This window comes from Fusarium oxysporum, chromosome 6, assembly GCF_000149955.1.
Source record: "Fusarium oxysporum f. sp. lycopersici 4287 chromosome 6, whole genome shotgun sequence".
NCBI lineage: Eukaryota > Fungi > Ascomycota > Sordariomycetes > Hypocreales > Nectriaceae > Fusarium > Fusarium oxysporum.
Window position 1 is genome coordinate 3795660 of NC_030991.1, and position 17351 is coordinate 3813010.

Below are 17351 nucleotides of genomic sequence, written 5' to 3' on the forward strand. Positions count from 1 at the left end.
TTAAATCCCAGTAGTCGCTTGTGAGTGTAGAGGCTTATCGATGACTGTAAGACCTTTCATCTCTCGGTTATACTGGGCATACATGACGCCACTTTGCTGGGCAGAACATGTAACGGCATTTGTGGATGACTAGAAACCTCATTTTACTTGTTGATTCCCAAGCTCCCCCTACGATCAGCAGTAGGCGATATTAAGGGCACCCTGCCTTATTTCGAAACAAAATCGGGTTTTCTGAGAGGCCTCAACCCGCCAGACAGTTGGCGTTGATGCATTGTGCCGAAAAAGTAATGGTTTTATTGATTTTGTCTCTGGTTCAGCAGGATTCAACTCGATTGCCATGGCTGCTGGGTTTCGAAAAGCCAGTTCTGGTTAGGTACGGTGGATTAAAAGCGATGAAGTCGCACTGTCTACTTTATAAGACAGTTCCATGGAGACGAGAGCCAGCGAGAAACCGACCTAGCCCTGCATATTAGGGATGAGTAAAGAACTATCTCTTGCCGTCCCGGCTTCTATTGAAGTGAGATGTACATCACGTAATACAACGACGCACCGCTGTCCAGGCCATGGCTCCCACATCTGTGGAATTGTCTTGTAGAGTGGGTGCCACCTTTTTGGCGCCAGCTGAAACGCTTGCCCACAATTGCGGAAGACTTAAAAGATAAGGCCGCCCCAGCCGGTGGTAAACATTGTCGCATGTATGCTATCGGGGCTAATTAACTCACTATTCATTGGCAGAATTCCTCCTTTGACTCCTGCAACGTCATAGTTTTTGTTGTTTTCGTTATGGCACTACGTTTACGAAACATCATAGATTTATAAAAGCCTTTTGATCTGCTGCAGCAGAATACGCCTTCGTCTGGAGAAAGCAAGGACGACTTGAGCTGCGACTCTTGAGAGAACGGTGTTTTTAACCAAGCGTCTCCATAATAAGGGCTGCAAATGAAAATTTCCCAATAAGTATTTCAACCGCTCGAGTGTTGCGGTAGAATACACCATACCATCAGATTTCGTCTTGGCTCCCGCGGCATGCGTCAATCGGTTTCCTTCACACCGCCATTTTCATTTGCGGCCGGCTCGACTTGTAGAGATGGAAGCGGCCTTCACACATACCATCCTTGATGGACCCATTCCGATCCTCCTCCGAGTTCTTTCAACTGTCATGAACCTATCATCGAAAGCAGCGACGTCGACTCCTCCGCCATTGTGGAAACAGTTAATTAACAGCACGTCTGATAGGCCCGCGAGGAGAACGCCACTACGCCTTCGTGTATTGTCTCACATACCCGCCTAAAAATCGATCTAATTGGCTACATCTCAGTGCTCGCACACGGTTGTGTTTTGTCTTGCCTGGCAGGGCAGCAAGCAGTCTAAGTATTCTTGACAGGTATATATTCTCACCTATCCGACTACTCACCATAGCGATCTTCTGAAACACATTCAGACGTTTTTCTCAATATGGTTCTTTGTTACTTTTTCTTTCCTTTTATCTGGATTCGACAGGTCAAGGCCCCCTTCAAGAAACGGGGTTTAGCCTGCCCTTTCTATATCTATAACCCGACAATATGCCAAGGATGCTTTGCAAGCGACCTACGATCCATTAAAGATATGATTGGACATCTATTCGAATCCCATTCGCGTCCCGTGTACTGTGCGACTTGTTACAATACATTTGACGACTTGGTGAAACGCGACGACCATGCTTTGCGTAATCAGTGCCGAAAGAGTACCCCAGGCCCCTTATTCGGGCTCAGCGAGCGGCAGAAAGCGGAGTTGATGAAAATAAACTTGGATTGTACGGTTGACGAGGGCTGGCTTCGGATTTGGCATATTGTCTTTCCAGAGGAAAAGGATCCTGTTCTTCCTCCTCGCATCCAATCTCTATAGTGCTCTAATTCTGACAGAATTTATGGCCGAAGGCTGAAATGGGCCATATTTGCAGAAAGCGAGATCTTGCGGAAACCGGATGAGTCAACCTCTTCTTCGATCTGGGAGGAGAGACTGCATCAGATAGACAGAAATGGATACCAAAGGTGAACTCAGTATGAGCTAAGATCAGATTCGCAATCGCTGGATGTCAGATTTGTTTATTGAGGAGTGAACCGTGAGACGCGTAAAACAGCGGTGAAATTACCTGCCAGTATCACACTCGGTATAAGTACTGTAGTAAGACGATTCATAATCGCTGACAATGTCCTGTTCTCCCATCACCCTTCCCAACCACCTGATTCTCCCAACGCCCTGGCACTTTCTCCATTTTCACCAAAGATTGACCTTTCTTTACCATTCCCTTTTTAACGACCTGGGTCTGCTACTATACTTTGTAAGACATGTCTCTACAGCCCCATTCCGAATAACAGATTGCATACGGTAGCGGCACTGGCGAGAGGCAGCCCAGAAAGAGGAGAAAGCACCTGTTGCATAGCACTGCCTCCCTCACGGGTTTAAAACCGGCGACTTTGGTTCGTCCGGCATTCATAAAAGGCATCCTCTCCTCCATCCTCAACCCAGCAAGCCCGGTATCTCAACCAAAGTATCATGGACGCTCGACTCACTTTTGCAGAGAAGCTTGGCCATGGCCTCGCAAAGGGTATCTCCTCTGCAACTCGAAGAGCAAAGGAGATCATACTCATTTACGTCTTCATCACCGTTATTGGCGTGGTCCTTCTCTACATGAACCCAAGTCCGTCCTCTTCCTCATCCTACCTATGTCCATTTAGACTGACGTCCTTAGAACAACAAGAACTTCAACTTGCCACCAGAGGCTGGGGCGGCTTCGACGAACAACCCCGGACAGAAAAATGCTACCGCCAGGAACGAACTGCGATGATCCTCAGTTTGCTCTTCGGAGTCTTGGGCGTCGATCAGTTCTACGCTCGTCACTGGCCCCTGGCTGTATTCAAGCTTTTGACCCTTGGGGGATTCGGACTTTGGTCATTTATTGACGTAATTTTGTGGATGGTGGGTGGCGTATATGGAACACCGGGATGTCCTGGGGGAAGTTCCAAGGGGTGGCAGTACTAGGTGGGTATTGGCCGCTGCGCTTCAGGATAAATGACGAGCTAGAGGCGGTTGAATCATCAGTCATCTGTCAGACGTGGTTGCGCAGTTACGTTTGTATTTTGCGACTTGGGAGTTTCTATGAGCAGCTTGGCTTGGGTTGACAAGTGTATCGGCCAGTAATCGACTTGGCTTGGGGTAGACACTTTGTAAATAATGGCTTAGTCTACATTACACAGTAAGGTGCGGATTCAGTGTCAGTAACTTAGTATAAGATGTTTGCCATGAGAAGATAAAAGTAGACTAGACACTGCGGTTCGGATGGAGACCACTGACATGGCATAAACCCGTTCACTAACGTCATTTTCAGGAGAATCAAGGACTACAAGTGAACAGTGCGTCTCGCCCAGGCCAGGAATAAACGCTAAAACTACCAAAGCCCAAACTCCAGAGGCATAGATCGTGGTTACCATGGTCGGGGGCCGAGACTCACAAGACGCTGTTACCGCTGTGAGAAAGCAAGGCTGAAATCGGCACCGGCTATGTCGCGAACGGCAAATGCCTTATCCGTTTTGGGACACTTCTGAAAATATTTTGGAAGTCAACTACGAACGCGGAACCCGCACCATACTGTAGAATTGATGCTGACTCGCAATCTCGTCGTGCCATACGCGCCAGGCCGTTTGACAACGCGAATTGGCATCCCTCCTTTGTGCAAATTAAAAGACAGGCAGCAGTATCATAGAATAAATCAAGCCTTTCCAGTAGCGGTAACTTATTGTTGGTCATTCCAAGAAGGCATACGTAGTACACTAGGATATTCGGGAGCTAATATTGGCTGTCTTCCGGATCAGGCAGGATTAGGGTCGTACTATTGTCAGACATTACGTGTATTCGGTCCATTGATCCAGATTTGTATATTCATCTTGTATTATGTTCAAGTTCTGCCCCTTAGAGGTTTTACCATTTCGGCTGTAATCTTAAAGTATCCCTGCTTGCACGTGACACCCAGTGCCTGTTCAACAACTATGGGGGTAGAGCAGTAGTAAGTGGAAGGAGAGATAAGATGTACGATAAAGGAAATCCAAAACATCAATATGTGTACAGGCCAGATTGTTTTAACTTGTCAAATTATAAAAGACATGATATGTGCACAGACCAATTTCAGCACTTTTTGTTGTAATTCATCGAATTACGACCACGACTGCGTACAGTAGTAGGAAGGTGGAATTCCGGGAGTAATAGAGGGTCTTGCCCGAAGAGATTAACAACTATCTGATTCAAAGCCTTGTACGTAGTCCAATCTAAGAAATCTCTCTAATCATTCCAGATACCTGCGTCTTTCATTTGCTCTTGCCATCCGCGTGTAACAAGCATTCCTGCAGGGCAGCAATCAAAGGTGAAATTCTGGAAGCTGAACCCGAAATGCTCTTTATGACTTCACGGAGATGAGGGTTACCTGTATTTACGCCATTAAGGACATACTGAAAGATCAGCCGTTATATAGATACTCCCTCCATGACCTGGAAGGTAACGCCTGCATGCATATGTAGAGCTGATGTGTGCCGAGTCTTAAATACGCCGCTGGTGGCGTGGGGCTTCCCTAATTAAACTAACCAACAAAGGTGTAGCGCTTTACTCTATAGGATAGAGAAGGCGTTTCTTCCAAGTCCTGCATCTACATTAGTAGCTCTTTTCTTCCTTGATTTTGATCACCACATAAATGTTGGTCTTGATAGGAATGAAAAAGAACCATTGTAGCGGTAAACCACGAAGCCAGTCAGGTATTTCTTCAGTTCCCTTCAGTTATCAATATCGTTATCTAACAGCATTCATGTAGTAACCGACATTGTCTTAGTTTGCTTTTCAAAGGCCACAAACAAGGGGAACAAGAGCGATGAATGATGCACGCCGTGTCAGCAAAACAGACGATGGGGACACAAGAATAATACCCTATGCGAATCTCAAAGATCATCTTGCTGGCACAGAGGGCAAGAAACCCGTGAGATTCCTCATCCTGCAGATGTCTGCAGATGTGGAAAATCCTACAAAACTCCCACTGCTACAGCACAGGTGGGAAAGAATCTTCGAGAAGTGGTGGGGGCGACGGCGCTCTGTCGTTGACAGGTTTATCGAGAAATCTCGCCCGAAACCTCATTTCAAATTTGCTGTTGCTCTTTGCTCCTCTAGAGTACGTACTCATATGCGTGCGGTTAGGGCGTACTTTCTGTTAGATTTCGCTCATAGTCCAGCTCCTATCGATACGCTGAGGGGCGAAATTCAGCGGGGGATAGGTACTTGGGAATGGCCAGATACTGTGGCTCTTGGTTATGGAGAACACAACGTACAGGAGCATGTGGTAATGTTGCTGTCAAAATTGGATTTCATGTCCGACCAAAGTCGCCCCGACTTTCATCTTTTTGGGGACGAAGAGTTGAAGGACGCAGTCAGGGAGATTCGAAAACAGGAACAGCCCGCCGAGGGACGTTAGGAACTATATTCATATGTCAAGCTAGACTTGTATGGTGAGACTAGTTTCTGAATCGGTCACATTGATATCGTTGGTATAAGAATAGAAGGGATCTGTTCCGTGTGATAGGAATACAAGTGTTGTTATGCTTGTAACTGGTGACAGTTTTTGTCTCGGTCTTGTACTTGGTGGTTGGAGGCTTGTAACTGGTGACAGTCTTGGTGTTGGTCATGGGGGGCTTGTAGGCTGGCTTAGTGACAGTGTGAGTGACCGTAGCTGTCACGGTCTTGACCCTTTCTCCATAACCATTTCCGTAGTCACCACCAAGGCTGGCAAAGACTAGCGGGAGAGAAAGTAGAGGAGCGATCAAGGTAAAGATTTTCATGTTGTAAAGTGGAGCAAAACTCTTGAATATATGATTCGAGCGTGTGGAGCCGTTGAAACAGCGGAGGGGAAGCTCGAGCCTGCAAGTCCAAGCGTGCAGGATCTTCTGTGAGCATCAGGGGATAAAAGGAGACCTTTATACCACTTGTTGCTTACATGCTTCCGATACGCAATGGAGATATTACTCCCATATCTCGAAATATGAGATGTACAAGATGAATACCAACTTGACTTAGGTTCACATCTTACCACAAGAACTCAGATTGTGTGGCTCCCTCAATAAAATACACAAGAAGGTTATTTTAAGCAACTGTCCTTGGTCAATGGCTGCCTGTCTGACGGAGCAGGCTACCAATAGCTGTTGTCGGAGCTACAATACACCATAGGCGCAGGGCGTGAGGATTTCCCAGCCATCCACGGTGACGGTACAGTCAATCTCAGGACCATGTACCCGTTAAACGCTAGCGATCCGCCATTGCAAGGGGTGAAACAAAGAATGGAAAGCAGAAGTGCGGAAAGTGAACCTGAAATTGGCCGTGCACTAGTAGATGCTATGGGATATGTGTTACTTTGCATATCACCACCAATGTGCCATCCACGGCCGTCTAAGCGGTGTCGCAGTGACTATACAAGAACACTATTACCTGATATCGTATCATGAGTCTTGAACTAAGTACACTGCGTAGAGTCACATGAAAATCTTATTGAGCTCTAGACCTTTACTGCCCGGAAGCTATTTATGAGAACTTTTGAACTTTAGGTATACAGGATACTAATTCAATACACTCGTTCGCAAAGTATTATAAGATGCCAGCGGCGTTGAGTTCTGCTGCATACAGTAATTTCTAAATTGTCAGTCGTCTTTTCATTGCCTCTGTGTTTAGCGAAAGGCTTGACATTGGGCTACATAGGCATCAAGTTCACATATGTGGCGGTCCCCTTAGGATAGCAGCACGAGGGGCAGGATTACAGCTGATAACAAAAGTCATACCTACCCTGGATGGTCCAAGTACCTACTTTCTAGGTCTTTATTTCTAGGTCTGTAACGAAGCCCTATCACTTGCTATTTCGGCTTCAATCGTATCCTCTCCATGACAACAGCCGTTAAGATGGGATGGCTTATGTTCCAAGGCGGTGCTGTAGGCTCACTTCGCAAAATTACCAAGCACTACATGATGTCGGCGGGGCGTATTGAGGGGTTAAGTTCAGGCTTATGTCAAATCTGGGTGCAGCATGCTTTGATTCAACACAACAGCAAATGCTACCATCTGCGTCGTGCTCTACATATAATCATCTCTATTCACCAAATAGAGGCCTGTCCTCTCTGAAAGGGATTTGAATATTTTAGGTATCCCTCAATTTCCGTTCTTATGCTGTATCGTTTCTCATCCTGGGCATTTGGCTCCTGACGTTAGGCATTCCCATACCAGGCTGCTTTCAATTCGCTATTTTTGGAAATATTGCAATTTCATGATTATAATACGGGCAGAAGGGAATTTAGGTGTATATGGTTATTCACTAAATCATATTTCTTCAGGATCTTATTTTGAAGTACTTCTCTGGAAGGTGGTTCACGTATTCACTGCGCCTCCTTCAAAACCGTGGTCGAACTACAAAAAGAATTGGAACGCAGACGTGAATACAAATCATGAAAATCTTTCCCTTCGTTCCCTCTATTCTCAGTCTCGTAGTTTCAGCGCAGTTGCAGGGTATAACGGAGATTGATTGGCCAAAGGAGTGCGGACACGCGTCGGAGTCGTTTTACCCTGCCATACCAACCGCCAAGCCTCCCGTAGCGGAGGCACCCCAGGTGGCTTCTACGCAAGTAGAGACTCCCCATTCACTTCTCACCCATGCCCCGGTAATCCATGATAATCCATCTCTCCCCCCTGCCGAGTATGCCGCCCAGAATGGACCATTCTCTAACCCTAACGTTTACCCACCTCACCCCGAAGCCTCCGTAAGTGGTTACAGCCAGCGGGAGCAATCGCCTGAGCCCCACAGTACGAATGAAAAGCACGATGGTGATGTGCATTTTGGCGACATGACTCATTATGAGGTTGGTGTAGGGGCTTGCGGTCAGGACTCGACTGGGCAAGGCGACACTGGCAACATTGTAGCACTCTCAAAAATCTTATTCGATGCGGCCAAGATCGATACCAATCCCAACAATAACCCGCTATGTGGTAGAACTATCATTATCAAAGGTTCCAACGGCAAGGTTTCTCATGGTACCGTCTTAGATCAATGCGAAGGCTGCAAAATGAGTGATATGTATGTCAGCCACAAAATCTATAAAGAAATTTGGGGGAGCCTGGAGAAGGACGGCACCAATATCCAGTGGTGGTATAGCTAACCAGGGTCCCTGATGAGAAGTTATTGCTTTGGGAGTAATATTTGGCGAAAAGGACGGAGGATTCGGTGATGATTTGCCTTACCATCAGTTTCTTGGTAGGAGACGCCATATGTATCATAAGGATTCCTTTACTTTGACCTGGACTGTCTCTCCGTTCAACCATTGTCAACATTATTTGTGGTTAGTTCAGCATCACTTTTATCGTGTGAAACTTTCTAAGAAATCTTTTCCTCCCAAATGCCAGCAAACATATGGTCTGTACTAGAGTAACTTCATTCTAACTAGTATATACAGCTACTTGTAGCTGTAGTTTCTGTAGTCTTCTTTTCTTTTCTGTTCCCTACTTGCTAAAGTCGAAAATTGCTGGGACTCGATTGAAAACTAAAAATGAAAACGACTCTACCACGAACAGTCTAAAGTCACAGCTTCTCATGCACGGAAGGCGCGACCGCAGGGGTAGTTGCATCGTCATAACCTTCCCTATTGGCGAGGAGATCCCTTACATATGCTATGTTACATACAATTCAAATCGTACCCACTTTGGTGTTTCCAGCCGAAAAGGAATTCATGAACGTGATATTCTTTCCTGCATATACCCAAGTGCTAAGTAGATACCTGGTCCGGCAAGGAACTCCCTGGCATACCATCTCTTCCACCAAAGCGGCGCCTTTCCTAAAAAAGCTTCAGGGGTTAGCAGAATCCAGGATATCTCAGGAGAATCCGAAAGTCTAATGCCGAGAACTATGACAGCTAGAGAAGCCTCTTAACGTCTGGTTGTACCAAGAGATACAAGTAGCTAACTTGAGATGGGGATAACCTATCTAAGGACGGTGTTACAGTGATTGGATGTCTGCCAGTCCATGACCATGGGAGGCCGTGGCCGGGGGCGACAGAAGAGACAGAACGTGGTGGGTCTGACATAACAACGCATAACGCGGCTTCTGATTTTCTCTAGTTACTGTTCACGTGAAATATGTCGCTTCGGTCAAAACCTTGGTTTCGTGGTGCGTTACTGTAGCTATCGATCCAAATCTATTACTAGGGTTGCGGTTGCTTCCGGTCTGAAGGTGGTGACCTATGACTCATGTCCAAAGTGGTAAAGCTGAAGCCCGTTAAATGTTAAATCTTTTTATTGTTACTGGCGTACTTGTGAAAAAAGGGTTTTTTGTGATAGCTACCTCAGCCGACGGTAAGATCCAGAATGGTAGGAATGGATTGGATCTTTATTCTCATTGCCTTTCACCCGTTGCTGCGATCTAGTTGGCCACAGTTCCGCCCTGACAGTGTCGTAATAACCGGTATTGTGGAACGACGGATCAGTTGTAATGGCGAAAGGGTAACTATGGTTCTTAGATAATACCAATCGAGCAAGCCTGCTTTAATCCACTACAAGTATGAACAAAGTAACGTTCCTCCTTTCATAGCACGCAGCATTGCAGCAGAAGGATTTACACTCTCGTTGGCGGCAAAGTCTCTCTTATCCAGCTAGAACACAGCCAGCGGCAACATGAAGTCTTCATCATTTGAATCATCGTCTTCTCTGTCGCTAAAATCCGCAAGCGACGTGCAACTAACAAGTATCGTCGATGGAAACTCTCAAGAGGCTGACATTGGGACTGTCACCTCTAAGCAACTTCTTCGAAAGGTTGCTGCAATCGCATACCTATGCGGCGTGAGCGTTACCAGTAGCGCAACCAATGGCCTCATAGTCATTGGACTCCCTGAACTGACAGAAGATCTCCGTCTCCCTCCGTCTCTCGCCTTCTGGCCATCGTCAGTTCAGGGACTGGCCACTGCATCAACGCTGCTGCTCGCGGGTGCTATTGCTGATGTCGCGGGACCACGGCCAGTGAATCTGCTGGGATGCATGTTCAATTGTATCTTCATGCTTACCTGTGGACTGGTCAAGAGTGGCGAGGAACTGGTTATTTTGAGAGCCTTACAAGGCGTCGCCACTGCGTTGCACTTGTCTAGTTCTGTGGCCCTTGTGACTAAAGTGCAGCCGCAGGGCGAGGACGCAACTTATCCTTTGCTTGCCTGGGATTAAGCCAGCTGTTAGGTTTCTCAGCTAGCCTAGTTGTCGGCGGTATATTGATCGATACTATTGGATGGCGATCGGGATGGTATTTCTGTGGAGGCCTTACCTTGTTGCTCCTCGCCATCGGGTGGTGGGCCTTGCCAAGAACCTCATTCCTCAGCGCATCACGAAACACACTGCAAAGTCTGCAAGTGCGAGTCGATTGGGTTGGCGCATTTCTCGCATCGGTCTCTATGAGCCTACTGACATACTTTTTGGGGTTCGTTGCCGTATATCCCTCTCCATCTGTGTATCTGCTAACTAGAAAACAGCGTCATAAGCACCAATGTAGATCGAATTCGTTCTCCAGAGAGCCTTCTTTCCCTCAGTCTCAGCATGATAACAGCAGTGTTGTTTGTTTGCTGGATGCATTCTCGAGTCAAGAATGGCCAGGTTGCTCTCATCCCGAATGAGCTCTGGAAAAATCCTTGTTTTACCAGTGTCTGCATCACTGTGGCCCTATCGTTTGCTGTGTTGAACTCTCTGGACCTCGTGACGAGTCTTTAGTAAGTTCAAAAATGAACGACAGTCAAGAACCTCATTCGACTGACGGGACCTCCTAGTTTCCAAGAAATCGAGCATCTCTCAGCTCTTGAAGCAGCTATACGCATGCTTCCGAGCACTGTGGTTGGCCTCACCCTCAACATCACTACGGGTCTTGTAGTTCACAAGATCCGTGCTAACTGGCTGGTCGCTCTCGCTTCCCTCCTTTCCGCTGGCTCCCCTCTGTTAATGGCTGTCATCCAGTCGGACTGGCCATACTGGAAGTGCGCTTTTCCCGCACAGGTCCTCATGCCGTTCTCTGTTGATGTTCTTTTCACAATCGGCCTTATCATTATCACGGAGGTTTTTCCCGAAGAAAAGCAAGCAGTCGCTGGTGCTGTTTTCAATACCGCTGCGCAGCTTGGCAATACCATGGGGCTTGCTGCCATGCAAATCATCTCAACATGGGTCACAAAACAACAAGAGAAAGTAAAATCCCCGACACAGGCTCTGATGGAGGGATACAGAGCGACATTTTGGACTATGTTAGCCCTCCTCTTGGTCTGTACCATTGTTGGAGCAATTGGCCTTCGAAAAGCGGGCAAAGTTGGGTCAAAACATTATTAAGATGCCAATCCGACTTATGGGGATGATGGATTTTTGTGTATCCAAGCGAAAAACAGTACACCGGATAATAGGTGGCCAATACTTGAATCAGATCTAATTGCGCGATCGTTTCAATTGTTAGGCACAGTGACAGCCTCGGTAATTCTCTTTCTGACGGGGCAAGAACGCACGATGAGAGTGTTACGAAAGCTGGGCTAAAGCCAGTCGTTATACGAGATCGAATCCATAAGATCACAATGTTGTCGAGGTGTCTAGCCTTCGCTGTTCACTATGAAGTTCCTGAAAGCAGCCATGGGGCCTGCGTAGATGTTACGGCAATAATACTAATCTCTCACGTATTGAGTCCGAGCCGTGATGCGGAATATCCTCCGGGCTAGAGTAAATGTTGCGCTAGCAAACGGCATTAGCAAAAGTGATAAATACCCATGGAGTATCCACTGGCGGAACAACAGAAGTCTCTTCCTGAGTTCCTTGTCATCGAGTTTTGGGAAACTTGATCATGGACGCTTCTATCTTCCTGGCCGTCCTAGGGTTACAAGGAACTCGTTGAAGCCCGAAATAAATGGAAAGGTGAGCTGAAGAACAAGGAGGCGTTTTCCTTTAGCGAGGCTATTATCAAAGCTCCGGTGAGATTGAGCACAATCCATTGTTTCACACCTTTGATAAGTTGAGAGACGGAGCCGCGCTGCGGTGTGAGGAGTTTAGCCATGTGCACGCAGCATCGAGACCCAAGTCTGAACAGACTTCTGGTCTGTCAGCCGCTGGTAGAAGGAATACCTAGGTTAGAGATGGCGAGGCAACGAGCCCAAAGTCTCAGTCAAGGTCCACGTTAGAGTACTTAGTGATCGGATAAGATCGGCTCTCTAGACTTGAGAGTTTTTGTTTTAGCTTTTTTAAGGACAAGTTCCCTATCCGTAGGGTTGCTATTCCAAGCTCCAGCCTACATGTTAGCTTTTCTGAAATCTTCAAAGTTTGCAACGTACAATTGCGTCAAAGGAGTCGGAAAAATAGCAAATGCACGAACAAACGTAAAAGCTATTGGTAGCTTGACAAGATTAGTACATCGCCAGGGCGTATGAATGTATCCTTCTTGGACACGGGTTATATTTGGCTTATCCAACAAGCTTCGCTCAAAGGAGCAACAATATTATAATATTATATGATGCAAAAGAACTGACGGGTCTGCCCCTTTGGTCTTTGTTTCACAGAGCAGACTTGCGATATCACCTACAACGAGTGTCTCGAGATTATGCTTGATTTAAAAGGCTAGTTTTTAAATGCCCTTATTGAAGAGACATTGCTTATGAGATAGCAGATGACATTGTTAACGATCTGGACTATCTCCTCAATTTCGTTGGAAGGATGACAGACTACAGCGAGCCTGATCTTGTTTATCTTCTCGAGCACCTTGTCTCGCTCAACTATAAAAGTCTACCTAAGTCTCGCTGCAAAGCACCGGTCACTAATGAATCGTGGGGTAGAGCGGCTTGTCAAAAGCGCCGGCTACAAAAGCTCAAGGGTCAGAAGCCTTACTACGAGGCCAGTCGCGCACTGTACAAGTGCTCAATTTGCGCAAACGTATTTCATACGTGGAGCGCCGCTGCTCAGCATGGCAAGGAGACTCACTTTGGTCCAGTAGCAGTGTATTGCATGCTATGCGGGTATCGATTACCAGTCTCCAGAAGAAACCAGCACGAAAGTTTCTGTGGGTGGAGGATCTTGGATGGAGACCCAAATAAACCCAGCAGAATCTGGCTCTGCTGCCTCCAGAATCTGCTTCGTTTGACAAAGCGGGAAGTTTGTGAATTGATAGATATGTGTGACTTTCTCCGTCCTGATGGGCGCTGCAACACAAGAGGTAAGCACTGTCCTGGTGATACAGTTACAGTGATCTGATCCTTTCCTCCTGTTACAGCCCTGGCGCTTTACTTCTTTCAACAGCTACGGCGACTTGCCGAAAATTCGAAGGCTTCCAAACTCGAACCATCATGTAAACTAGATGAAGGACAAGAATTAAATCCATGTAGCCAAATCGATAACGAGATCCTAGCAGGAACAAAAGGAATACGAGACGTCTTTAACTGGGTAATGCAAGATAAGCCGATCACAAGCCGAAAATTACTGATTTGGGACCCTGGTATGTTCAGCACGCCTAATGACGAGTTGTATCACGAATTTTATCCGCCATTGTCCAATGCTCAAGAGTACAAGTGGATCAGACTTGTAGAACGTCAATTTACCTTCTTTACTCTAACGTACAATCCTTGCCGTCGACTGGAACAAAGGCAAACTAGGAAATCGATAGCTGGCAGCACTGACGTTGCACTTCGAGAGGGTGCCGGTTGGGCGTGGCGCGGCGCCCGAATACCTAGACAGCGTTACCCCGGGCGTTATGATTGGTGTCGTCCACTTTCTTAGTGCTATTCTCGTATTGACTGTAAAATTAAGACTACGGCGCTTTGTCGATGGCATACTAATAAGGCTTAGATTTACATGAATTGGCATAATTCATCTTGATATCAAAACTTGAAAATGTATTAATATGCAATACTTCCTACACAAAGTCCCTTATTTTCATGAAATAGCTTCTTCATCTTCCACTGAAAGACGATTCCTTAGACAACGCCGCATACTACAAAGCATGGAGATTCGGCTGATTGATCCTGGCTTGACCATGTTTGAGAGTGATCCTCATCGGGAATGCATTGCAAATCTGCGATATTCCGCCCCAGAAGCCATGTTATCGCTAAAATCGTCGTTCTCTCGTGATATCTGGAGCATAGTATGCACTCTTGTCGAGTTTGCCACGGGCAAGGTACTCTTCCGCTCTGATCAACGCACCAAAGCTGAGTATCTGGCTGTGATAGAAGGTTTCACCGGATCTATAATCGAAGACTGGGAATGTCGGGCCATTGATGGAGAGTACAGGGGCAGGTTTCGAATGCTCTGCAGAAGTCCACTGCACTTGCACCGCGATAATATGAGAGGGACAAAGAACATTGACGTTAGCGACTACTAGTCGATGATAACATGAATTGAGCTAATACATAAGAGCAAATCATTCCCAGAAAAAACGCTTTCTCCAGAGAATTCGCCGATCTAATGAAAAAGGTTTTTGTGCTTGATCCTGCGAATCGTAGCTCTGCAAAGGAGGCCTTACAGCATGATCGCATTACAAAATATGGCTCCACTGAATGATAACTACGATCCCTAATGTTTTGTGATTTTGTGATGAAGTGGCTTGTTTTAGAGTTGTTGACTTCCCTTGAAAGTAAAAGCATGTCGTCCCTGGCCTCTAAATCTACCTAACGGAGTGGACGAATTATAGGCTTCGATGAAGCGTGAGCACACAAATTCGTTGTTATGGTTTATACCATGTCAGTACTTCCATAGCTCAGACCCTCAGTATTGACTGCCTTGCAAGAGCATGTCTGTTTTCATTATTATATTCTTTCTCGCCTCAGCTTGTGGCTAAACGCTGGGAGAACGGTCTTTCCATAAGCGACAGACACTTAGCCCATGGTATTTGCATTAATTAATAATGCAGCAGTGTTCAAGCACCATTCCATATGTGTTCGAAATTGGATTTGTCTTCAGAGGCCTTTCGCACTAGGCCTACGCAGCACTTAGCGACTAATTATTTTCTCCGCATCGTCGCTGCATCCGTTTCTTCCATTCTTTATAACCAGAGCTTTTGTACTCAGTTGGGAAGTCTTACGCCATGCTTGATAGATTTATATGTTAATAGCAATCGTAAAGTAGTGTATATTGTATTAGCCATGAGTCACTCCCATTTTTCAAACCTCTCTACGCTATGTGTAAAAGTTCCGATTAATTATGAATGAAGTCACACCTGCTGGATATCAACTTGTTTTAGCTGGGTATCAACTTCTTTTTTATTAAAGCCAGTAGCTATTCTTAGGTGTATTATTAAGTTTGGCCCTGACGTAGGCCAGTGCAACCATGTGCTGTGTTAATTTATCCCTTTGTCTCTGTCGCCGTTATCCTTTAAAGATAATTTTATCTTTCCATGCTGCGGCATCTAGTAGACGATTTCCTTCGCAGTAGTCTCCCGCCATTCCATATTATAGGCATACCCATCTGCTACTTTCCCCCTGGGCAACCCATCCCCATTTCATTCTTAGGATGTAGCATTTTGTCAAATCTACGAAGGATTGACTTAACCTCAGTCAAGAGATTCTGTATAGTTGATCGTTCCTAGTTCTTATGATATCATCAAGTTGTGCCCGCGCCGCCTCCCAGCGGAATATTGTAGCCATACCAGATGGCCCGCATCTTCTTGTTATGTACATTGCTCGAAGCATTGGGACATGCCTTTCGAAGCCATGGTCTGCAAAGGCCAGGGGCTCCCTAGAACAGTGTTTATCTATTATCGTAAAGCGAGCAATCTGATTCGTATGTATAGACTCGACTGTAATTGTTGAATGCCTCATAACATTCTGGCAGCACTGTACTTGGCTGTCCAAGGAGCATAACCTCTTTGGGGGATCAGTATGGCACAAGAAAGAGGAGCGTCACAAATCAGACCGTCTCTGCCTTTTTGCCTGGTATACTGGATAGATTATAGTAGAACCATAATACAAGCCGTCACCAAGAAATGGAACGTTGTGTAGGTATCATCTCGGCAAGTTATCTGGCTTTTCTACTACTTAGTGGGCCCTATGCATAAGAGCCAGCCGCGGATTGATCACGAATAAGCGAGATTTAATAATAACTGCAATGGAATGGCTTATTGTAGTGTATCTATGTAACGAAGGTTCATCAAATCTTGTATTTTCGTTTTAATTATCCTCGTAGGGCTCCTTTTCTGGTGGTTCTCAAGCTGTTTGTACAAGTACTACATGTACTATCTTAGTCGTATCTACTTTTACATTTACCTGTATTTTGGCTTCCTTCGGTCCTAATACATAACTTGCGTACCAGGAGTCTATTCTAGACTACTGGTAAAATCCAATGGCCCAGGAAAGACCAATTGAAGTTATTGACGAAAGCCTGATTCCCCATCGTGCTGATGAAGCGCATATAATATAGATATCCGCTTCTGTAGCGCCGGATAAATGTGATTCTAGGTCATTCGAGCTGTTGCTGCTTATTGGGTGGGGGACGTTGAACCCGACCTTCGCTTTCCCATTTGTGTATCGAGCCTTTATGATACTTATGCTACAATGTCTCACAATAATTGGCTACGCAAAAATATTTCGGTGGTGGGCATCACGTTGTTTATAGCTTTTTTGTTTACGTTCCATTTAAAATCATCAAATAGCATTTGGACTAATAGAGTTCAAGAAAAACCCTTCTTTGATGAGCAACAGTCTCATATATCAACATCGCCTAAGAAAGATTATCAACAAAAAACTCAAAATGGGTATCACAGTTCTTTGCCCGACCGAGGCGATGGTGCATCTCTTGAAGGTAAATCCGATTATCGACTGCTCACAAGTCTTCGGAACAACATGGGTTTCTATAACAAGATAGATGCACGGCAGACTGGCTATCAAATTATGAATCCAACGGTACTGGAACTTCCCCGCGGTGGGAATAGCAGCCATGACTTTCTCGTCATAGCACGCACGAAACACATTGCGAAAAACATTCACCGCAAACAATATCAATTAGCACGCCAAGTCGCCACATTTGCAAACCTCACGTACGACAGCTTTGGGCGCCCGCTGCTGAAAACTGGTAAATGGTCCAAGCTTCTCGTTGAGGACTTTGGAGACCCTGAACATCACTGCAAAGGACAGCCTAATATAGACAAATACATAGGCCCAGAAGACATGAAACTCTTCTGGACACGAACTGGTGAACCACTACTTATTTTTACTCATCAAGTCAACGACAAGAACATGTGCCAGGGCCAGTTCCTGATTGATGTCCGTGCCGCCCTGGTTGAACTTGAACAGGTTCTGGGTCCCGAATTCTCATCTCTTCTACCG

The 17351-nt window shown here is 45.9% G+C and overlaps 7 protein-coding genes across 7 annotated transcripts; 6 read left to right on the forward strand and 1 right to left on the reverse strand.

The window, feature by feature from the left end:
* Nucleotides 1-2535: 2535 nt before the first annotated feature.
* On the forward strand, nt 2536-3021 carry FOXG_14068 (uncharacterized protein; the record flags this gene model as incomplete). The annotated part of the gene is made up of 2 exons (XM_018394134.1): nt 2536-2680; nt 2732-3021. The coding sequence occupies 2 exons, from the start codon at nt 2536-2538 to the stop codon at nt 3019-3021; spliced, it is 435 nt and encodes a 144-aa protein (XP_018253618.1).
* A 1873-nt stretch (nt 3022-4894) lies between these two features.
* On the forward strand, nt 4895-5488 carry FOXG_21384 (uncharacterized protein; the record flags this gene model as incomplete). The annotated part of the gene is made up of 1 exon (XM_018401718.1): nt 4895-5488. The coding sequence occupies one exon, from the start codon at nt 4895-4897 to the stop codon at nt 5486-5488; it is 594 nt and encodes a 197-aa protein (XP_018253619.1).
* A 40-nt stretch (nt 5489-5528) lies between these two features.
* On the reverse strand, nt 5529-5852 carry FOXG_21385 (uncharacterized protein; the record flags this gene model as incomplete). Its single annotated transcript, XM_018401719.1, has 1 exon — nt 5529-5852. One exon carries the CDS (start codon nt 5850-5852, stop codon nt 5529-5531), a length of 324 nt encoding a protein of 107 aa, XP_018253620.1.
* A 1647-nt stretch (nt 5853-7499) lies between these two features.
* FOXG_14069 (uncharacterized protein) lies at nt 7500-8207 on the forward strand (the record flags this gene model as incomplete). The annotated part of the gene is made up of 1 exon (XM_018394135.1): nt 7500-8207. One exon carries the CDS (start codon nt 7500-7502, stop codon nt 8205-8207), a length of 708 nt encoding a protein of 235 aa, XP_018253621.1.
* Nucleotides 8208-9714: 1507 nt separating this feature from the next.
* On the forward strand, nt 9715-10254 carry FOXG_14070 (uncharacterized protein; the record flags this gene model as incomplete). Its single annotated transcript, XM_018394136.1, has 1 exon — nt 9715-10254. One exon carries the CDS (start codon nt 9715-9717, stop codon nt 10252-10254), a length of 540 nt encoding a protein of 179 aa, XP_018253622.1.
* Nucleotides 10255-10620: 366 nt separating this feature from the next.
* FOXG_21386 (uncharacterized protein) lies at nt 10621-11394 on the forward strand (the record flags this gene model as incomplete). Its single annotated transcript, XM_018401720.1, has 2 exons — nt 10621-10790; nt 10848-11394. 2 exons carry the CDS (start codon nt 10621-10623, stop codon nt 11392-11394), a joined length of 717 nt encoding a protein of 238 aa, XP_018253623.1.
* A 2641-nt stretch (nt 11395-14035) lies between these two features.
* On the forward strand, nt 14036-14413 carry FOXG_21387 (uncharacterized protein; the record flags this gene model as incomplete). The annotated part of the gene is made up of 1 exon (XM_018401721.1): nt 14036-14413. The coding sequence occupies one exon, from the start codon at nt 14036-14038 to the stop codon at nt 14411-14413; it is 378 nt and encodes a 125-aa protein (XP_018253624.1).
* Between the last annotated feature and the right edge of the window lie 2938 nt (nt 14414-17351).